This window comes from Lissotriton vulgaris, chromosome 10 (genome assembly GCF_964263255.1).
Source record: "Lissotriton vulgaris chromosome 10, aLisVul1.2, whole genome shotgun sequence".
Classification (NCBI taxonomy): domain Eukaryota; kingdom Metazoa; phylum Chordata; class Amphibia; order Caudata; family Salamandridae; genus Lissotriton; species Lissotriton vulgaris.
Window position 1 is genome coordinate 537,121,890 of NC_141698.1, and position 23,036 is coordinate 537,144,925.

Sequence of the window (23,036 nt, forward strand, 5' to 3'; positions counted from 1 at the left end):
TCACTTCACCACAACTGAGTTTCTGATAGTAAAGCCCAGTGACTGACCCAAATAATACCATTGTTTTCAGAACATGTCTAGATGTAAAATAAAGTGATTATTACAGCATATTTTGGTAAAGTGAGTATTAAAAGTCAGAAATTGGAGTTGCTGGCATAAAATGTATCTAGTTGTCTTGCTTTGTTGGTATATCCTTTGAACGTTATTTGTATAACTCTCATTATTTGAATTGCGCTTGTTTCTAATTACCCACTACTTTTCAGACAAGAGAAAATAGATAGAGGAAATTGTGAAGCCTTTTCCATTGGTGATGAGACCCAGGGGAAAGGTAGTTACTGGGCAGTATCCTTGGTGGATATTGTTGGTTAGCATTTACTTCAAAGTGTCTAAGATACTATTCAATTCCCATTTAATAACCAATCACTCCCATTACACACTTATGTCTCTGAGTGCTTAGTATCTCTACCCTTTAAGCTCATCCAGATGATCTTAAAAGGATTACGATTCAAAAGCTGAATTGCACAGTAATAACTCAAATGTTTGCTCAGAACTAAGGGGCCCATTAGGATGTCTGGCGGATCGCCACCATCATGCGAGCGGTGGCGATCCGCCAGACATCTTTGCCGGCCCGCCATTTGCCCGCTTCCCATTTTCCCCTGCCATATTACTATGTTGGGGGTACTGAGGAGGACGGAAACACCGTCCGCTGCTTTTCCGCCCCGGAAAAGGTTTAATATGGTGGCGGTGTCTATCAGACACAGCCATCCATATAAGTATGGGCTTTGGAGATGCCTTTCCGTGGCGGGCAGGTGGTCTTCATTTTGGGGGCCCCCTGCAGGTGCCCATGGTGAAGGCGAGGTGGGGGGGTGCACACATGGGGGTACCTGTGGTACCCCGCTGCATTTGCATACACAATGCAGCAGGCACCGCGCGGTGCTTGCTGCTTTGTGTATGCAAATGCATACATGCATTTTTCAGAAAAGGGGGTGGTGATGAACAGAGGGTCTGAATTAAGCAGACCACTCTTACCCAGTCCAAAGATCAGGGCTTGATCCATCACCGTTTTTTAGCTCACTGCACCATCCCAGCTCAGAACCTGGCTACATGCACATTAGTCTGTCCTTAGCCCAGTGCATCATGGGAACAGGGCAGACCAGACTACCAAGCCAATTCTTCACTGGAAAGGAGACAAGCTTCCAGGGACCGGTTTCTGGCATTTCAGCCGTCGTCGGCCCGGCTTGCTTGAATCCTGATGGTGCAGTGAGCAAGGGACTCATGTCTGAGTATACCCTGCCACACCTATAGTGGCCAAAAATGATTCAGAAAAGGGGGTGGTGATGAACAGAGTGTCTGAATTAAGCAGACCACTCTTACCCAGTCCAAAGGTCAGGGCTTGATCCATCACCGTTTTTTAGCTCACTGCACCATCCCAGCTCAGAACCTGGCTACATGCAAATTAGTCTGTCCTTGGCCCAGTGCATCATGGGAACAGGGCAGACCAGACTACCAAGCCAATTCTTCATTGGAAAGGAGACAAGCTTCCGGGGACCGGTTTCTGGCATTTCAGCCGTTGTCGGCCCGGCTTGCTTGAATCCTGATGGTGCAGTGAGCAAGGGACTCATGTCTGAGTATACCCTGCCACACCTACAGTGGCCAAAAACAATTCAGAAAAGGGGGTGGTGATGAACAGAGTGTCTGAATTAAGCAGACCACTCTTACCCAGTCCAAAGATCAGGGCTTGATCCATCACCGTTTTTTAGCTCACTGCACCATCCCAGCTCAGAACCTGGCTACATGCAAATTAGTCTGTCCCTGGCCCAGTGCATCATGGGAACGGGGCAGACCAGACTACCAAGCCAATTCTTCACTGGAAAGGAGACAAGCTTCCGGGGACCGGTTTCTGGCATTTCAGCCGTCGTCGGCCCGGCTTGCTTGAATCCTGATGGTGCAGTGAGCAAGGGACTCATGTCTGAGTATACCCTGCCACACCTATAGTGGCCAAAAACGATTCAGAAAAGGGAATGGTGATGAACAGAGTGTTTGAATTAAGCAGACCACTCTTACCCAGTCCAAAGATCAGGGCTTTATCCATCACCGTTTTTTAGCTCACTGCACCATCCCAGCTCAGAACCTGGCTACATGCAAATTAGTCTGTCCCTGGCCCAGTGCATCATGGGAACAGGGCAGACCAGACTACCAAGCCAATTCTTCACTGGAAAGGAGACAAGCTTCCGGGGACCGGTTTCTGGCATTTCAGCCGTCGTCGGCCCGGCTTGCTTGAATCCTGATGGTGCAGTGAGCAAGGGACTCATGTCTGAGTATACCCTGCCACACCTATAGTGGCCAAAAACGATTCAGAAAAGGGGGTGGTGATGAACAGAGTGTCTGAATTAAGCAGACCACTCTTACCCAGTCAAAAGATCAGTGCTTGATCCATCACCGTTTTTAGCTCACTGCACCATCCCAGCTCAGAACCTGGCTACCTGCAAATTAGTCTGTCCCTGGCCCAGTGCATCATGGGAACAGGGCAGACCAGACTACCAAGCCAATTCTTCACTGGAAAGGAAACAAGCTTCGGGGGACCGGTTTCTGGCATTTCAGCCGTCGTCGGCCCGGCTTGCTTGAATCCTGATGGTGCAGTGAGCAAGGGACTCATGTCTGAGTATACCCTGCCACACCTATAGTGGCCAAAAACGTTTCAGAAAAGGGGGTGGTGATGAACAGAGTGTCTGAATTAAGCAGACCATTCTTACCCAGTCCAAAGATCAGAGCTTGATCCATCACCGTTTTTTAGCTCACTGCACCATCCCAGCTCAGAACCTGGCTACATGCAAATTAGTCTGTCCCTGGCCCAGTGCATCATGGGAACAGGGCAGACCAGACTACCAAGCCAATTCTTCACTGGAAAGGAGACAAGCTTCCGGGCACCGGTTTCTGGCATTTCAGCCGTCGTCGGCCCGGCTTGCTTGAATCCTGATGGTGCAGTGAGCAAGGGACTCATGTCTGAGTATACCCTGCCACACCTGTAGTGGCCAAAAACGATTCAGAAAAGGGGGTGGTGATGAACAGAGTGTCTGAATTAAGCAGACCACTCTTACCCAGTCCAAAGATCAGGGCTTGATCCATCACCGAGCTCACTGCACCATCCCAGCTCAGAACCTGGCTACATGCAAATTAGTCTGTCCCTGGCCCAGTGCATCATGGGAACAGGGCAGACCAGACTACCAAGCCAATTCTTCACTGGAAAGGAGACAAGCTTCCAGGGACCGGTTTCTGGCATTTCAGCCGCCGTCGGCCCGGCTTGCTTGAATCCTGATGGTGCAGTGAGCAAGAGACTCATGTCTGAGTATACCCTGCCACACCTGAAGTGGCCAAAAATGATTCAGAAAAGGGGGTGGTGATGAACAGAGTGTCTGAATTAAGCAGACCACTCTTACCCAGTCCAAAGATCAGGGCTTGATCCATCACCGTTTTTTAGCTCACTGCACCATCCCAGCTCAGAACCTGGCTACATGCAAATTAGTCTGTCCCTGGCCCAGTGCATCATGGGAACAGGGCAGACCAGACTACCAAGCCAAATGCTTAATTTAGATACTCTGTCCATCACCACCCCCTTTTCTGAATCGTTTTGTCCACCATAAGCGTGGAAGGGTGTACTCAGATGTGAGTCCCTTGCTCACTGCACCATCAGGATTCAAGCAAGCCGGGCCGAAGACGGCTGAAATGCCAGAAACCGGTCCCCGGAAGCTTGTTTCCTTCCCAGTATAAGAATTGGCTTGGTAGTTTGGTCTGCCCTGTTCCCATGATGCACTGGGCCAGGGACAGACTTATTTGCATGTAGCCAGGTTCTGCGCTGGGATGTTGCAGTGAGCTAAAAAATGGTGATGGATCAAGCCCTGATCTTTGGACTGGGTAGGAGTGTTCTGCTTAATTCAGATACTCTGTCCATCACCACCCCCTTTTCTGAATCGTTTTGTCCACCATAAGCGTGGAAGGGTATACTCAGATGTGAGTCCCTTGCTCACTGTACCATCAGGATTCAAGCAAGCCAGGCCGAAGACGGCTGAAATGCCAGAAACCGGTCCCCGGAAGCTTGTTTCCTTCCCAGTATAAGAATTGGCTTGGTAGTTTGGTCTGCCCTGTTCCCATGATGCACTGAGCCAGGGACAGACTAATTTGCATGTAACCAGGTTCTGAGCTGGGATGGTGCAGTGAGCTAAAAAACGGTGATGGATCAAGCCCTGATCTTAGGACTGGGTAGGAGTGTTCTGCTTAATTCAGATACTCTGTCCATCACCACCCCCTTTTCTGAATCGTTTTGTCCACCATAAGCATGGAAGGGTATACTCAGATGTGAGTCCCTTGCTCACTGCACCATCAGGATTCAAGCAAGCCGGGCCGAAGACGGCTGAAATGCCAGAAACCGGTCCCCGGAAGCTTGTTTCCTTCCCAGTATAAGAATTGGCTGGTAGTTTGGTCTGCCCTGTTCCTATGATGCACTGGGCCAGGGACAGACTAATTTGCATATAGCCAGGTTCTGAGCTGGGATGGTGCAGTGAGCTAAAAAATGGTGATGGATCAAGCCCTGATCTTTGGACTGGGTAGGAGTGTTCTGCTTAATTCAGATACTCTGTCCATCACCACCCCCTTTTCTGAATCATTACATGCATTTATAGCATTGTGGCGGGCGGTGCTGAGAACACCTTCCGCCACAATGTTAAAAATGCAGGATGCGCCCACCACTGTGGCGGGCGCTTCCTAATACCCCCCACGGGACCCCCGCCCTTATGGACGATAGGATACTGACTAAGTCCGCCTGTCATGCTAATGACCCCCTAAATCTTTTAAAGGGGCTATGTTGCCAGTTTGGGTAGGGTGACTCTTGCCCACAAACAAACATCTGCATTTGCAAAGTTTAACATTCATAAAAGTGTCCTGTGAAATGATTATTGAAAGTTAGAGTGCATAATGTAGATCTCCTTTATCTGACAATTATTTGACTTTAATCGTCAAAATTTTGAATTGTCTTAATTGGAGTAGTTTAGAAGAAATGCTGTTACTTGCCTGGTTGTCCATACATTGCTAGTGCTGGTCTTGCTCCTTTTTCAGCCTGAGTGACTAGCAGGAGGTAATCAATTTTCTAAAGGCACCTGTTGAAAAGGAATAAAATTAAAGGAACATTTTTAAAGATTATCTCAATAAAGTAAAAAAACAGACAAGGTACTTTATACCCAGTTATTAAAGAACCTAGAAAAAGCTGCCAGTTCTGGAGATACTAAAGTTGTGTGGGAATTATAGCTATACCAGCACAACTTGCAAAATTTAGAACATTTCACATAACTCAAAGTTTCAAAATTTCCAACTTGGCAGTTTCTGGTAACTTTTGTCCACAAAAGACTATGGCCTGATGTAGGTAGGCAAATACCGGTCGGTAACGGCCGAAATTCGGTAATTTCGGCCGCTACCGACCGGTATTTGGAAAATGAGATGTAGGGACACCTAAAATACAGATTCAGTAATTTTACAGAATTGGTAATTTGACCGATTCGGTAAAATTACTGAATTGGTAAAATTAACGAATCTGTACTTTGCGATGTAGGTAGCACTGTAATCAGTGCTACAGGGCTTGTAAATAATGAAAAGCCTTGAAAAAGCATTTTTTTTGCTTTTCAAACGCTGCCATGTTGCAGACATACATGCCCTTAGGGCATGTATGTCTGCAACATGTGCACCCATACACGATTGAGGGGTGCAACAGGGTGTCAAAGTGACACCGTGCCACCCTTCAATGTTTCCCCCAATTACCGAATCGGTATTTACCGATTCGGTAATTTAAAAATAGAAATTACCTACATCCCATTTACCTACTCTTAAATACCGAATCGGTATGATTCGGTATTTAAGAGTAGGTAAATCGAGATTACCTACATCTGGCCCCTCAACAATTAATATTTAAAATGTATCACTCACAAGACGTTTTGTGCTTGAATCATTATCAGGCCGGTGATTAGTGAAATTGTCACCTGGTATACAAGAGATCCAAAATGTGGTTTGCCAGTATAAATTAGGATATTTTCCAGGAATTTCATGAACAAATTATGGAATTTTAAACAATTCCATAGATTATTGATGTCTGTTTCAAAACGGTCATGGTTTATAAAAATGCATTCATATAGGCTGCTGAAATTCCATTAGTGCCACTTGAGTCGAGGTCTGAGCAATGCAGATAAGGTTATATTAGGTATGTCCTAGTGACTTAGGGCCCGATGTAGGTCGGTCGGTAACAGCCGAAAAACGGTATTTTCGGCCGTTACCGATCGGTAAATAGGTGATAGGTATGTAGGGGGCATTATTTTACCGAATTGGTAAAATTACAGATTCGGTAATTTTACCGATTCGGTAAAATAAAAAAATCGGTAAATTTACCGAATCTGAGCCACCCATATGTAGGTGGGACTCTTCAGATTCCCAGGAGCCTTACCGAATCGGTATTTTACCATCAAATCCAATTTGATGGTAAAATACTGATTCCGGTGTGCATGCACATGTGTGCATGCACACCTATGCCACGTGACAGGCAGACCTGCCCTTAGGGCATGTATGCCTGCCACATGGCACCCGAGCGTGTTTTGGGGGTGCCAGAGGGTGTCAAAATGACACTCCCTGCACCCTTGTGAAAATCGGTATTTACCGATTCGGTAAACACCGAATCGGTAATGCCCATTCATTCCTATGGGCTTCAAAGCCCATAGGAATGAATGGGCATTACCGATTCGGTATTTACTGAATCGGTAAATACTGAAATCATACGATTCAGTATTCCAGCACATCTGGAATACCTACATGTCGACCTCATAGATTTACCGATTTTTAATTACCGAATCGGTAAAATTCGGTAATTTAAAATCGGTAAATCTATTTCACCTACATCTGGCCCTTAATGATTAACACAGTTGGTTAGTTATGATCAGGCCCTCTTGTTTTTTTCATGCTCATATTGAGACCTGCTCCAATATTAAAGGTACATTGCTCTGATTAAAAGAAACTTGCAAAAAACACAGTTGATGGACAGAATGTAGACCAATGTCATACATTCACCCCAGTACAAGGATCTGGGCCTAAATCCATCGTTTTTTTGCACTCCACACCACCCTGGGTTAGACACTGGCTATATGCAAATCAGCTCTGACCCTGTGCCCCATGGGAACAGTCCAGTCCGAACTACCAAGCCATGTCTTTCCCAGACCGGAATCAAGCATCCAAGGACTGGTTTCTGGCTATCAGCCTTCATTCAGCCTGGATAGCTTGACTCCAGTGGTGTGGAGAGCCTGGGACTCACGTCTGAGTATACCCAGCACACTCGGGGTGAAATTTGCAAAAAACACAGTTGATGGACAGAATGTAGAACAATGTCATACATTCACCCCAGTACAAGGATCTGGGCCTAAATCCATCGTTTTTTTGCACTCCACACCACCCTGGGTTAGACACTGGCTATATGCAAATCAGCTCTGACCCTGTGCCTCATGGGAACAGTCCAGTCCGAACTACCAAGCCATGTCTTTCCCAGACCTGAATCAAGCATCCAAGGACCGGTTTCTGGCTATCAGCCTTCATCAGCCTGGATAGCTTGACTCCAGTGGTGTGGAGAGCCTGGGACTCACGTCTGAGTATACCCAGCACACTCGGGGTGAAAATTGCAAAAAACACAGTTGATGGACAGAATGTAGAACAATGTCATACATTCACCCCAGTACAAGGATCTGGGCCTCAATCCATCGTTTTTTTTGCACTCCACACCACCCTGGGTTAGACACTGGCTATATGCAAATCAGCTCTGACCCTGTGCCTCATGGGAAAAGTCCAGTCCGAACTACCAAGCCATGTCTTTCCCAGACCGGAATCAAGCATCCAAGGACTGGTTTCGGGCTATCAGCCTTCATCTGCCTGGATAGCTTGACTCCAGTGGTGTGGAGAGCCTGGGACTCACGTCTGAGTATACCCAGCACACTCGGGGTGAAAATTGCAAAAAACACAGTTGATGGACAGAATGTAGAACAATGTCATACATTCACCCCAGTACAAGGATCTGGGCCTAAAACCATTGTTTGTTTGCACTCCACACCACCCTGGGTTAGACACTGGCTATATGCAAATCAGCTCTGACCCTGTGCCTCATGGGAACAGTCCAGTCCGAACTACCAAGCCATGTCTTTCCCAGACCGGAATCAAGCATCCAAGGACCGGTTTCGGGCTATCAGCCTTCATCAGCCTGGATAGCTTGACTCCAGTGGTGTGGAGAGCCTGGGACTCACGCACTCGGGGTGAAAATTGCAAAAAACACAGTTGATGGACAGAATGTAGAACAATGTCATACATTCACCCCAGTACAAGGATCTGGGCCTAAATCCATTGTTTTTTTGCACTCTCTCATGGGAACAGTCCAGTCCCAGGCTCTCCACACCACTGGAGTCAAGCTATCCAGGCTGAATGAAGGCTGATAGCCAGAAACCGGTCCTTGGATGCTTGATTCCGGTCTGGGAAAGACATGGCTTGGTAGTTCGGACTGGACTGTTCCCATGGCGCACAGGGTCAGAGCTGATTTGCATATAGCCAGTGTCTAACCCAGGGTGGTGTGGAGTGCAAAAAAATGATGGATTTAGGCCCAGATCCTTGTACTGGGGTGAATGTATGACATTGTTCTACATTCTGTCCATCAACTGTGTTTTTTGCAAATTTCACCCCGAGTGTGCTGGGTATACTCAGACGTGAGTCCCAGGCTCTCCACACCACTGGAGTCAAGCTATCCAGGCTGAATGAAGGCTGATAGCCAGAAACCGGTCCTTGGATGCTTGATTCCGGTCTGGGAAAGACATGGCTTGGTAGTTCGGACTGGACTGTTCCCATGGGGCACAGGGTCAGAGCTGATTTGCATATAGCCAGTGTCTAACTAAGCATGAGCGAATTTTGCGGATCTCGCGTTCGCGAATTTTGCGGATTTGCGGATTCGCAATCCGCAAAATCCGCGAATTCCCGCGAATTTGCGGATTTTTTTTTTGTGTTCGCCCGTGTTTCTGCCAGTTCGCGAGGGTTTTGTACACTTTCGCAAATTGCGAACTTACCTGTCGGGTCGCAAGTTTCGCGAACTTGTTGTTTCTACGTGTCCAGCCTGTTTGGGACACTCTTCTTCATCACTGCCACTCTCTGTCACCACTGCCACTCTCTGACTACTCATGCCACCCTCTGGCCCACCCATGCCACCCTCTGTTTCATCACCACACCCTCTGGTTGTCCAGTGTACATTATTTTCGGCAAAGCAAAGCACACCTTCCCTGCCTCAAGTGACCTGAATTAATTTGGGGCTGATTAATGTGTCACAGAATATTTTTTTAGCTGGCACCTGCTTCCTTAGTGCGCCCTGATTAGTGATCTTTTGCACTTGCTAAGTGCTTTCATTGTTGCAAAATTAGTTACAACACCTGCCCTGCCCCAACTGACAATAATGAATTAGGGGCTGATTAATGGATTTTAACTTCCAGCCTGGCTCCTGCTTGTCTCCCTTAGCTGCAATTCAGGACCTTTGTGGCATATGTGTAACTATTCTGAGGTTCAGAGCAGGGTCACATAATAGTTTCAACTGGCAACTGAACTCTGGAGGGGCCCCTCAGGAAGCACTACAGGAAATGGCTACTAATGATGAGCCTGAACTTTTGAACCTGGTAAGTAGTTACTTTCAGTTTTGCTAAAATCGTATTTCTGCAATTTTGCACTTATTCGCGGGGCGCGAACTCACGCGAACTCACGCGAACAGTGCGAGCAGTGCGAGCAAAATCCGCTGCTCGCGGATTTGCGGATTTTGCGGGAGATTCGCAAATCTCGCGGATTGCGGATTTCCCGAAAATCCGCAAAATCCGCGAGCGGAACGGATTTTCCGCCCATGCCTATGTCTAACCCAGGTTGGTGTGGAGTGCAAAAAAATGATGGATTTAGGCCCAGATCCTTGTACTGGGGTGAATGTTTGACATTGTTCTACATTCTGTCCATCAACTGTGTTTTTTGCAATTTTCACCCCGAGTGTGCTGGGTATACTCAGACGTGAGTCCCAGGCTCTCCACACCACTGGAGTCAAGCTATCCAGGCTGAATGAAGGCTGATAGCCAGAAACCGGTCCTTGGATGCTTGATTCCGGTCTGGGAAAGACAGGGCTTGGTAGTTCGGACTGGACTGTTCCCATGGGGCACAGGGTCAGAGCTGATTTGCATATAGCCAGTGTCTAACCCAGGGTGGTGTGGAGTGCAAAAAAATGATGGATTTAGGCCCAGATCCTTGTACTGGGGTGAATGTATGACATTGTTCTACATTCTGTCCATCAACTGTGTTTTTTGCTGATTAAAAGAAAGGCACATCCTTTGTACAATTTTGTTGCTTGCCTAATATGTAATGAAGCAAATGATCAAAAGCATCATCACAAATGTAGGACATACTCATTTCATACTATATGACTTTATTCGTAGAATAACACGTAGAGAACAATATGTTCCCTCCACTTACCAAATAAAATATGTGACTATTAGTGAAGCAAATTCAGTTTGTGTTTTTTATTTAAAATGTAGCTTAAAATAGTGTAATATCTATTTCTATTTCTAAATCTATTTCTATATACCCATGTTTTTAAGTGAGTTGTTGAATAGAACTATTTTGTTAAAATACATATGTTAATAAGAAAATACTTTAAACAACATAGAAAACGGTTCGTGGAACCACATAAATGAATCTATTTTTGGTCTGGTACTGAATATGTCAGTAATATGGACTGGAGCCAAATGTGTTTACCCTAACTGCTTACTACACAAGCTGCAGAAACAGTGAAATGTGACCTCTTTTGTTACACCATGTAAGCACCCATCCACATTAACAAAATGATAATACTTAGTTCAGTAAATGACAGGGGAAGTGTGAAGTTGCTGAGATGACTGTTTTGAAAAACGTGTTCTAGCTTTACGATTTGTTACATAGTAATTATGCACTCTCTATTCAGGAGGGTTAATAGGTGGAGTATATTAAAATAGGTGAGCCTTTAAAGGTTTCCTAAAAGGCAATAAATATTGGCATTTCATTTGTTGTTCACAAAGGCTACACACCTTTTCATGCAAACCTGTGCGTCCTGTTCTTTCGCTCTGTGATTTGTCTTGCATAAGTAGCTTGTCACAAGAATGCAGCAGTGACGCTGAACATCCTGTGATTCTGGGCAAATCGCTTAATCTCCTTGTGCCTAACAAAAATGAATGTGTCCTCATGTAACGCAACTGGTGCTCTATAAAGCGCGCTGATGCCCGATACAGGGCCAAGTTAGCGCTGGAGGTGTTTCTTTAGACAGGACCAGCACAAGAGTAGCAGTCAGCGCTGTGTGCCCTAGGCCCACTCTTTACAGGGCCCCACATTGACTCTGGTAATTGCATTTTAATCTTACAAAGCAGTATTCCTGCATGTGTGATATATTTGAGACCCAATAAGTAATTTCAGTCGCCCCTCTGTGATGCCATCCACCTGTAAATTTCCACTCAAGTCCTGCCTTTAATTGTTTCAGAGCTAACAAATGCACTGATTTGTGCACCAACGTCAGTCTTGAATTTAATTCCATCTTCCCCCACCAACCTGTTTGTAAGTCAGCATGTATGTATGCAGGTGATATTTGTAAGAAGGCACGTTGCAAGCAACAAGAATAAAATAAACATTTCTAACATGTTTGAATTGTCACTTAAAATCTAACACCCTAAAACCTACTTCATTATTACGTGCCTGAGTTAGGCCCATGGTGAAACGCTGCACATTTTCTTACATTCTGCGAAATAAAATTTTATGATAACCTTTTGCACATATTCGCGTGCATAACAATGTTAGAATCGTTTCTCTGAGACAGTCAGTCAATAAACTTTATTTGGTTTTAGAGTACAAAACCATAAAAGTTACACAAATACAATACATACAAACAGTATATTGTTAAATTTTTTTTTTTTAAAAGACTCCGTTCCCACACAATAGATCATCTATAAACGGGTCTAAATGAGTAGACTTTACATGCCCATAAAGGGCCTAGATATCATAATTGCTTTTAAAAACCCTACTATAAAAATGATACAATCCTCCTTCAACACTTGAAGATACATTAGTGCTCGTCTAACTTGGTTAAAATGCAATTTCTTTAAAATAGGAACTTAAAAGGCCTACTGGGGACTTCATACAATTTACAAAAAAACATGAAGGGCAGCAAATCCTGAGGAGAATTTCTGTCACAGCTGCAAGAAGCTAGCACTTGGCCTCTGGAAGCCACCTTGGGTCTTGCTAACAGGAGATGGAAAAGGTTCATCCGGAACCTGGTTAAAAGAAATTTGTCATGTGTCGTCAAGGACCCTATAAGGTATGGTTCTGACAGTGGCGTAGATTTAAGCAATAAGTATGCCCGAACACTCGGTTTCCGTGCCTCTTCTGCATCCCAATCTGCTTGCCTTCGGTTCAGAAAGGCTGACTTAGTTAATTCCACGTCCTTTCTTACAATAGCATCTGGTTTAAAGAATAAAACGCCCCGTCCAATCCATTCAAACCCTCTCTTAATATAATTGAGCCAGGGGATACGAGCCACATTATCTAAGGACAGGCATTCTCTAAAGATCAGATGAGTGAGGATTATATCTTAATTTAACCAACACATTAACCAGAAAATCAGGGGACACAGGGCAAGGGTGTCACTTAAGTAGGAGATCCCCTATTCCTCATGTACCGCCAAGTTTGAGGTTCCTCGCGGAACAGATAATAATCTTTGTAAAAACCCATTTTCCACTACCTGGAGGGGTTCTATTACTGTGTATCCCCAGATCTCACTACCATAAGTTGCTATGGCTAAGCTATTTGCTTCATACACTTGTAGCATAGCTCCTGTCGGTTTCTTTCCCACTTTAGAGGCAAAATTACAAATTGCTGCTTTGACCCGAACCAGTTCCCCCTTTTTTCTCTGGATTAAGGGGTCCCATTTAAGTTGATCGTCGAATAAGACCCCTAAGTAAGAAAAAACATTTGTGCGGGTAATCTTATCATTACCGGTTCAGAACTGAAAGCTCTTTTTTATGTGTTTCCCTACCTTCATGACATAGGACTTTGAGGTATTAATGGCAAAGTCCCAATCTGTCATAAATCCAGAAAACACAGGTAAAAGAGTTTGTAAGCCCAGTTCGGTTCTGGATATTAGGACAGGGTAATTCGCGTAAAGCAAGACGGGAATGCCCTGCCGTCCTACATAGGGGAAATCAGCTCCAGTTGCCCTCAGCACACTTTCTAATTCATTATTATAAAGATTAAATTAAAATGGCTTGAGAATGAAGCCTTGCCGGACACCCTTCATAATCTCAAAGTCCCTAGATACCTGCAGATTTTGTGAGAACCTGACATTGGCTTTAGTTGATGAATGCAGGTCCTCAAGAAAATTAACAATGCTATTTCCACCCCCATTGCCCTCATGTATTGCCACAGCTTGGCCCTATTTACACAGTCAAAAGCGGATGACAAATCCATGAAGGCAAGGTGGATGGTTTTAGGATGCACAACAGTGTATTTATTAAGTATCATAAATAAATTAAGACACTGCGCGACAGTGGAGTGCCCTGACCGGAAGCCATACTGGACGTCCGACAGGATCCTGTTCTCATCTGCCCAGGTTGTTAATCTATGTAAAAGTGCATGGCCTACCACTTTGACCACTGAATCAATAAGCGAGATTGGTCTATAGCAGTGAGTACTATTTCTTTTTCCCTTTTTAAAAACTGGGACTATGGTTGAAGAAGCTCAAAACTGAGGACACCCATTCTTTGCCGCAGCATTAAATAGAGACTCTATAATCGGAGCCCATGGGGCACAGGGTCAGAGCTGATTTGCATATAGCCAGTGTCTAACCCAGGGTGGTGTGGAGTGCTAAAGAATGATGGATTTAGGCCCAGATTCTTGTACTGGGGTGAATGTATGACATTGTTCTACATTCTGTCCATCAACTGTGTTTTTTGCAAATTTCACCCCGAGTGTGCTGGGTATACTCAGACGTGAGTCCCAGGCTCTCCACACCACTGGAGTCAAGCTATCCAGGCTGAATGAAGGCTGATAGCCAGAAACCGGTCCTTGGATGCTTGATTCCAGTCTGGGAAAGACATGGCTTGGTAGTTCGGACTGGACTGTTCCCATGGGGCACAGGGTCAGAGCTGATTTGCATATAGCCAGTGTCTAACCCAGGGTGGTGTGGAGTGCAAAAAAATGATGGATTTAGGCCCAGATCCTTGTACTGGGGTGAATGTATGACATTGTTCTACATTCTGTCCATCAACTGTGTTTTTTGCAAATTTCACCCCGAGTGTGCTGGGTATACTCAGACGTGAGTCCCAGGCTCTCCGCACCACTGGAGTCAAGCTATCCAGGCTGAATGAAGGCTGATAGCCAGAAACCGGTCCTTGGATGCTTGATTCCGGTCTGGGAAAGACATGGCTTGGTAGTTCGGACTGGACTGTTCCCATGGGGCACAGGGTCAGAGCTGATTTGCATATAGCCAGTGTCTAACCCAGGGTGGTGTGGAGTGCAAAAAAAGGATGGATCTAGGCCCAGATCCTTGTACTGGGGTGAATGTATGACATTGTTCTACATTCTGTCCATCAACTGTGTTTTTTGCAAATTTCACCCCGAGTGTGCTGAGTATACTCAGACGTGAGTCCCTGGTTCTCCACACCACTGGAGTCAAGCTATCCAGGCTGAATGAAGGCTGATAGCCAGAAACCGGTCCTTGGATGCTTGATTCCGGTCTGGGAAAGACATGGCTTGGTAGTTCAGACTGGACTGTTCCCATGGGGCACAGGGTCAGAGCTGATTTGCATATAGCCAGTGTCTAACCCAGGGTGGTGTGGAGTGCAAAAAAATGATGGATTTAGACCCAGATCCTTGTACTGGGGTGAATGTATGACATTGTTCTACATTCTGTCCATCAACTGTGTTTTTTGCAATTTTCACCCTGAGTGTGCTGGGTATACTCAGACGTGAGTCCCAGGCTCTCCACACCACTGGAGTCAAGCTATCCAGGCTGAATGAAGGCTGATAGCCAGAAACCGGTCCTTGGATGCTTGATTCCGGTCTGGGAAAGACATGGCTTGGCAGTTCGGACTGGACTGTTCCCATGGGGTACAGTTTCAGAGTTGATTTGCATATAGCCAGTGTCTAACCCAGGGTTGTGTGGAGTGCAAAAAAATGATGGATTTAGGCCCAGATCCTTGTACTGGGGTGAATGTATGACATTGTTCTACATTCTGTCCATCAACTGTGTTTTTTGCAAATTTCACCCCGAGTGTGCTGGGTATACTCAGACGTGAGTCCCAGGCTCTCCACACCACTGGAGTCAAGCTATCCAGGCTGAATGAAGGCTGATAGCCAGAAACCGGTCCTTGGATGCTTGATTCCGGTCTGGGAAAGACAGGGCTTGGTAGTTCGGACTGGACTGTTCCCATGGGGCACAGGGTCAGAGCTGATTTGCATATAGCCAGTGTCTAACCCAGGGTGGTGTGGAGTGCAAAAAAATGATGGATTTAGGCCCAGATCCTTGTACTGGGGTGAATGTATGACATTGTTCTACATTCTGTCCGTCAACTGTGTTTTTTGCTGATTAAAAGAAAGGCACATCCTTTGTACAATTTTGTTGCTTGCCTAATATGTAATGCAGCAAATAATCAAAAGCATCATCACAAATGCAGGACGTACTCATTTCATACTATATGACTTTATTCGTAGAATAACACGTAGAGAACAATATGTTCCCTCCACTTACCAAATAAAATATGTGACTATTAGTGAAGCAAATTCAGTTTGTGTTTTTTATTTAAAATGTAGCTTAAAATAGTGCAATATCTATTTCTATTTCTAAATCTATTTCTATATACCCATGTTTTTAAGTGAGTTGTTGAATAGAACTATTTTGTTAAAATACATATGTTAATAAGAAAATACTTTAAACAACATAGAAAACGGTTCGTGGAACCACATAAATGAATCTATTTTTGGTCTGGTACTGAATATGTCAGTAATATGGACTGGAGCCAAATGTGTTTACCCTAACTGCTTACTACACAAGCTGCAGAAACAGTGAAATGTGACCTCTTTTGTTACACCATGTAAGCACCCATCCACATTAACAAAATGATAATACTTAGTTCAGTAAATGACAGGGGAAGTGTGAAGTTGCTGAGATGACTGTTTTGAAAAACGTGTTCTAGCTTTACGATTTGTTACATAGTAATTATGCACTTTCTATTCAGGAGGGTTAATAGGTGGAGTATATTAAAATAGGTGAGCCTTTAAATGTTTCCTAAAAGGCAATAAATATTGGCATTTCATTTGTTGTTCACAAAGGCTACACACCTTTTCATGCAAACCTGTGCGTCCTGTTCTTTCGCTCTGTGATTTTTCTTGCATAAGTAGCTTGTCACAAGAATGCAACAGTGACGCTGAACATCCTGTGATTCTGGGCAAATCACTTAATCTCCCCGCGCCTAACAAAAATGAATGTGTCCTCATGTAACGCAACTGGTGCTCTATAAAGCGCGCTGATGCCCGATACAGGGTCAAGTTAGCGCTGGAGGTGTTTCTTTAGACAGGACCAGCACAAGAGTAGCAGTCAGCGCTGTGTGCCCTAGGCCCACTCTTTACAGGGCCCCACATTGACTCTGGTAAATGCATTTTAATCTTACAAAGCAGGATTCCTGCATGTGTGATATATTTGAGACCCAATAAGTAATTTCAGTCGCCCCTATGTGATGCCACCCACCTGTAAATTACCACTCAAGTCCTGCCTTTAATTGTTTCAGAGCTAACAAATGCACTGATTTGTGCACCAACGTCAGTCTTGAATTTAATTCCATCTTCCCCCACCAATCTGTTTGTAAGTCAGCATGTATGTATGCAGGTGATATTTGTAAGAAGGCACGTTGCAAGCAACAAGAATAAAATAAACATTTCTAACATGTTTGAATTGTCACTTAAAACCTAACACCCTAAAACCTACTTCATTATTATGTGCCTGAGTTAGGCCCATGGTGAAACGCTGCACATTTTCTTACATTCTGCGAAATACAATTTTACGATAACCTTTTGCACATATTCGTGTGCATAACAATGTTAGAATCGTTTCTCTGAGACAGTCAGTCAATAAACTTTATTTGGTTTTAGAGTACAAAACCATAAAAGTTACACAAATACAATACATACAAACAGTAGATTGTTAAAAAAAAATGTTTTAAAAGACTCCGTTCCCACACAATAGATCATCTAACAAACGGGTCTAAATGAGTAGACTTTACATGCCCATAAAGGGCCTAGATATCAAAATTGCTTTTAAAAACCCTACTATAAAAATGATACAATCCTCCGTCAACACTTGAAGATACATTAGTGCTCGTCTAACTTGGATAAAATGCAATTTCTTTAAAATAGGAACTTAAAATGCCTACTGGGGACTTCATACAATTTACAAAAAAACATGAAGTGCGGCAATTCCTGAGGAGACTTTCTGTCACAGCCGCAAGAAGCTAGCACTTGGCCTCTGGAAGCCTTGGGTCTTGCTAACAGGAGATGGAAAAGGTTAATCCGGAACCTGGGTAAAAGAAATTTTTCATGTGTCGTCAAGGACCCCATAAGGTATGGTTTTGACAGTGGAGTCGATTTAAGCAATAAGTATGCCCGAACACTCGGTTTCAGTGCCTCTTCTGCATCCCAATCTGCTTGCCTTCGGTTCAGAAAGGCTGACTTAGTTAATTCCACGTCCTTTCTTACAATAGCATCTGGTTTAAAGAATAAAATGCCCCGTCCAATCCATTCAAACCCTCTTGTAAGATAATTGAGCCTGGGGATGTGAGCCACATTATCTAAGGACAGGCATTCTCTAAAGATCAGATGAGTGAGGATTATATCTTCATTTAACCAACACATTAACCAGAAAATCAGGGGACACAGGGCAAGGGTGTCACTTAAGTAGGAGATCCCCTATTCGTCTTGTACCGCCAAGTTCGAGGTTCCTTGCGGAACACATAATAATCTTTGTAAAAAACCATTTTCCACTACCTGGAGGGGTTTTAATACTGTGTATCCCCAGATCTCACTTCCATAAGTTTGCTATGGCTAAGCTATTTGCTTCATACACTTGTAGCATAGCTTCTGTCGGTTTCTTTCCCACTTTAGAGGCAAAATTACAAATTGCTGCTTTGACCCGAACCAGTTCCCCCTTTTTTCTCTGGATTAAGGGGTCCCATTCAAGTTGATCGTCGAATAAGACCCCTAAGTAAGAAAAAACATTTTTGCGGGGAATCTTATCATTACCAGTTCTGAACTGAAAGCTCTTTTTTATGTGTTTCCCTACCTTCATGACATAGGACTTTGAGGTATTAATGGCAAAGTCCCAATCTGTCATAAATCCAGAAAACACAGGTAAAAGAGTTTGTAAGCCCAGTTCGGTTCTGGATATTAGGACAGGGTAATTTGCGTAAAGCAAGACGGGAATGCCCCGCCGTCCTACATAGGGGAAATCAGCTCCAGTTGCCCTCAGCACACTTTCTAATTCATTATTATAAAAATGGCGTGAGAATGAAGCCTTGCCGGACACCCTTCATAATCTCAAAGTCCCTAGATACCTGCAGATTTTGTGAGAACCTGACATTGGCTTTAGTTGATGAATGCAGGTCCTCAGGAAAATGAACAATGCTATTTTCCACCCCCATTGCCCTCATGGATTGCCATAGCTTGGCCCTATTTACACAGTCAAAAGCGGATGAGAAATCCATGAAGGCAAGGTGGATGGTTTTGGGATGCACAACAGTGTATTTATTAAGTATCTTAAATAAATTAAGACACTGCGCGACAGTGGATTGCCCTGGCCGGAAGCCATACTGGACGTCCGACAGGATCCTGTTCTCATCTGCCCAGGTTGTTAATCTATGTAAAAGGACACGGCCTACCACTTTGACCACTGAATCAATAAGCGAGATTGGTCTATAGCAGTGAGGACTATTTCTATTTCCCTTTTTAAAAACTGGGACTATGGTTGAAGAAGCCCAAAACTGAGGAAACCCATTCTTTGCCGCAGCATTAAATAGAGACTCTATAATCGGAGCCCAGAACAAGGGGTCTGACTTAAATAAATCCGGGGGGATCCCATCTGGGCTTAGGGCTTTGTTGATTTCTATAAATAAAATGCGATGCAGGGTGTGCTACGAAATTCGTTTTTATTTATTAAATTGTTTACTTACCTTCAATTATCCATACTGCAGTTTTTAGCACCCCCCGCCCCACCTCTCCGCCCCACCGAAACTCCCTGCACGGGCCGTGGCTGCCAGTAAGGCAAAGTACATTAGGGATTATCATATGACGAAACAGCACCTTTACTACCAGCCAAGTAAAGTGTTAGTAACACAAGAAGAGGACATCAGTACCTGTATGCAGGACCTTAATGACGGATGAAAGGGAAGCCCTGCCTCTTCTTGGCGGTGACGGGCAAGGATGGGCCCGCCTTTGGGGCGGACTTCACCCGGGCGCGGCCCACGCGCTTCCCACGCTGAGTGGGGGGGCGCTTGACAGTTTTGTAGCACCTCGAGGGGCAGGCTGCCGAGTCAGATGTGCGCCGCTGGCTGCAGGGGCCTGTTGGGAGTTGTAGTCCTGCTTACTGCCGTCCGCTTCCCTCACGGCGTGTAGGACTAAGCACAGCCGTTCCCCTCACAGCGCAATAACAAGGTCGCTGGGCCGTTCCCCTCACGGCGTCTGAAACTGTCATAGAGGTATGAAAAAGCTGTTCCCCTCACGGCAATCACACGCTCTCTGAGATTACTGTGCTTACACTTTCTCTTTGCAAAAAATTATCATGACGCCTCGAACAATGAGTAGAAGACATTGGGCACTCTACAATGTTGTTGTATCTTCATTCACAAAGCAACATGGCTATCTGCAAACCCATAACAATGCACATTTGTATATACATTACAATGATGCTTTTTATTATAAATAAATAGGCATTTTCAGGGGTTGGTCAGAGGAGACATTAGGAAGTTCCTGCATGCTGATGCTTTGCCAAGCAGCTGCCTATCATCTCCATGAAGGGTGTCCAGTTCGTGACCAAGATGAATGTATGACGTTACAACGCATATATTTACAACGCATGCCTTTACAACGCAGTTTTTACATCGCAACATCCTTTACAACGTATTCCATTACATCGCATGAAACTACATCGCATTTTTAGAAACTACCTTTACAACGCATTCCATTACATCGCATTATACCCTTACAACGCATACCCTTACGACGCATACCATTACATTGCATTTAAGGTAAGTATTGGATAGTATAGGGGTGAAAATTACTATTCTAACTCCAAGGGGTGCAACAGTAGGGTAAGTGTTGGATAGTGTAGGGGTACTATGTGTTGTAATGGTATGTGTTGTAATGCCTGCGTTGTATTGACATGCGATGTAGTGTCATGCATTGTAATGGTATGCATTGTAATGCCTGCATTGTAGTGACATGCGTTGTAAAGGATGTTGCGATGTAATGACTGCGTTGTACGTGTAGTGAGATGTAATGGTTGCATTGTAAAGGTTGTTTCCCGATCAAGATGGGGGTCTTACATTCTCTCCGGCCATGTAATGGGGTTGGATCATTCTGTGAGGGGATTATTGGCTAGATATATATACTTATCTCCACAAACACACACCAAAGACGCACGTAGGGTAGGGATTATATAGTAGGTGTGTTCCTAATTTCCATTTTATTTTATATGCTTGCATATATACATTGTTCTTAGCAAAGTAGTGGAACTATACCTGCTATTTACTATTTTGGTGCTTGTAATCACTTTGATATGCTCTGTCTGTTGATTATCGCAGCACATGTACTCTATACAAGAATAACGTTGGCTCAATAAATATATTGAAGAATGTCTCATTGTTTATTCTCTGTATACTTCTCTGAGAACAAGAGTAAACGAGTGACTGAGCGAAAGGGTTCTATATCTGTGACCACAATCCTGAGGGATCATGGTTGTCATGTTCAGTGGTTGCCAGAAACCATTCTTTCCCTGTTCAGTTCAGGGGGGCTTGTGATGGTACTGCGAGCTAGGTGGTCTTTAGACCAACACATACTGCGGGGGGTGCATGGAATCAGTCTAAGCACCTCACCCAAAGTATATGTTGTTAAAAAATGCACATATAATACAGATTAGTGGGAGCTACATGGCACTATGTGTTACACTTAGAGCATGAAAAGCATAGCAACTTGCAGTCGAGAGTTTCTTAGGGAGAAGAGATGCACTGCCTACTTTGTTGATAGCAAGGGCTATTGTTATCTTTGGATGTGTAAAGGCAGTTATGTTATGTTATGTTATTTATTCTTTTGTATAGCGCAACGGTTACTCAAAAAGAGTGTCCCGGCGCTTTAGGTAAGGAGAACTGATTCGCAATAACATAACAAAATAAAAAGAGAATACAGAACCAACAGATGAAAGGGGACTACTGGGAGGTCTACTGGGCAAACAACCAGGTTTTAAGACCTCTCCTAAAGTCAAGAAGACTGGAGGCCCCCCGAAGTGGGAGCGGAAGCGAATTCCACATCTGTGGAGCCAGCAGGCTGAAGGAACGGCCGCCCAGGCGCGCTCTCTTAACTCGAGGGACAACCGCCAGGAGCAAAGATTCTGACCTCAGAGAGCGAGCCAGATGGTAAAAGGCCAGTCTCTTTTGGAGATGCTTTGCTCCCACAGTGTGGAGAGCCTTGTAGGCCAAAGTCATAGCCTTAAAGGCGATCCGTTTGCGAATGGGTAGCCAGTGCAGCGTCAACAATAGACCCGAGACGCTAACACGTCTGTTTAGACCAAAAATGGCCCTGGCCGCCGCATTCTGCGCAACTTGAAGCCGCTGCAACAGGTACTCTGGTAGGCCCAGGTAGAGAATGTTGGCGTAATCCAACCTGGAGCCTATCAGAGCCTGCACCGTAAGCCTCCTGTGCTCCTCCGCCAAAAGGGGCAAAAACCTCTGCAGCATCTTTAATAGACCGAAACAGGTGCCGGTCACCCCAAGGATCTGGGCTTTCATCGTCAGCCCCTTGTCCATCTTAACCCCCAAGTTTTTAGCCATAGGGGAAGAACCGGACGGAGGGAACATATCGATGGGCCACCAGGCCTGCCAGCTAGGCTACGTATCGCACCCGAAAAAGAGTACCTCGGACTTGTCGGAATTGCACTTGAGGCTGTTCAGTTGGAACCATGTGAACACAGCCCCAAGGCAATTCCGGATACTCTCCCCGTCAAAGTCTGCCCCTCTCTCGCAAGAAAAGAGGAGCTGGGTGTCGTCGGCATAAGACACGATCCGGGCACCAAACGACTCCGCCACCAACGCCAAAGGGGTCATAAAGATGTTAAAGAGGGTCGGGCTCAGTATAGAGCCCTGAGGGACCCCGACAGTGTTCCTTGCAAAGGGCAAACACACACTGCTTTATCAGCACTGAGTCAGATTTAACATATTTGAAGTGTGCTCTGACATGTTGATAAGTAGACACTTCACCCAGTCTGATGTACCATCAGGTGTTACCTCTATGCCATTAGTCAAATGACCTAACAATTTTCCAGTTCTAAGAAGGATACGGTCAGACAACATTTGCGGCAAATGGCAGACATGACAATGATTCTGCAGAAATTGAGAAAGATGGTGACCTCCATTGTCTAAAATGATGAAGGGGGCTATTTAAAATGGAGTCAGATGAGTCGGACCTTATGGGTTTTACATCAGATACAACTGCATTGAAGCTGTCAGCATCTTCAGAATCCCCCACACCTCGAGAGATGTAATAGGTGCAACCAGCAACCCAAAACCAGTCATTTAGCAGATCCAGGGTGGGAGTTCTGGGGCTGCTGATGACAAGGTCACATGGCAGCATGTTTGTTAACAATTTCATGCACTAGAATTAATTTTCAACAACTGTTCTTA

At 44.8% G+C, this 23,036-nt stretch overlaps 1 protein-coding gene across 1 annotated transcript in view; it reads right to left on the reverse strand.

Moving 5' to 3' along the window:
- LOC147688480 (lipopolysaccharide-induced tumor necrosis factor-alpha factor homolog) overlaps positions 1–23,036 on the reverse strand; it is a 236,723-nt gene that overhangs the window by 197,783 nt on the left and 15,904 nt on the right. Inside the window, exon 2 of the mRNA XM_086939830.1 lies at positions 5,065–5,150. Coding sequence (XP_086795956.1) covers positions 5,065–5,080 — 16 coding nt within the window. The 5' untranslated portion in view covers positions 5,081–5,150. The remainder of the gene's footprint in view (positions 1–5,064; positions 5,151–23,036) is intronic.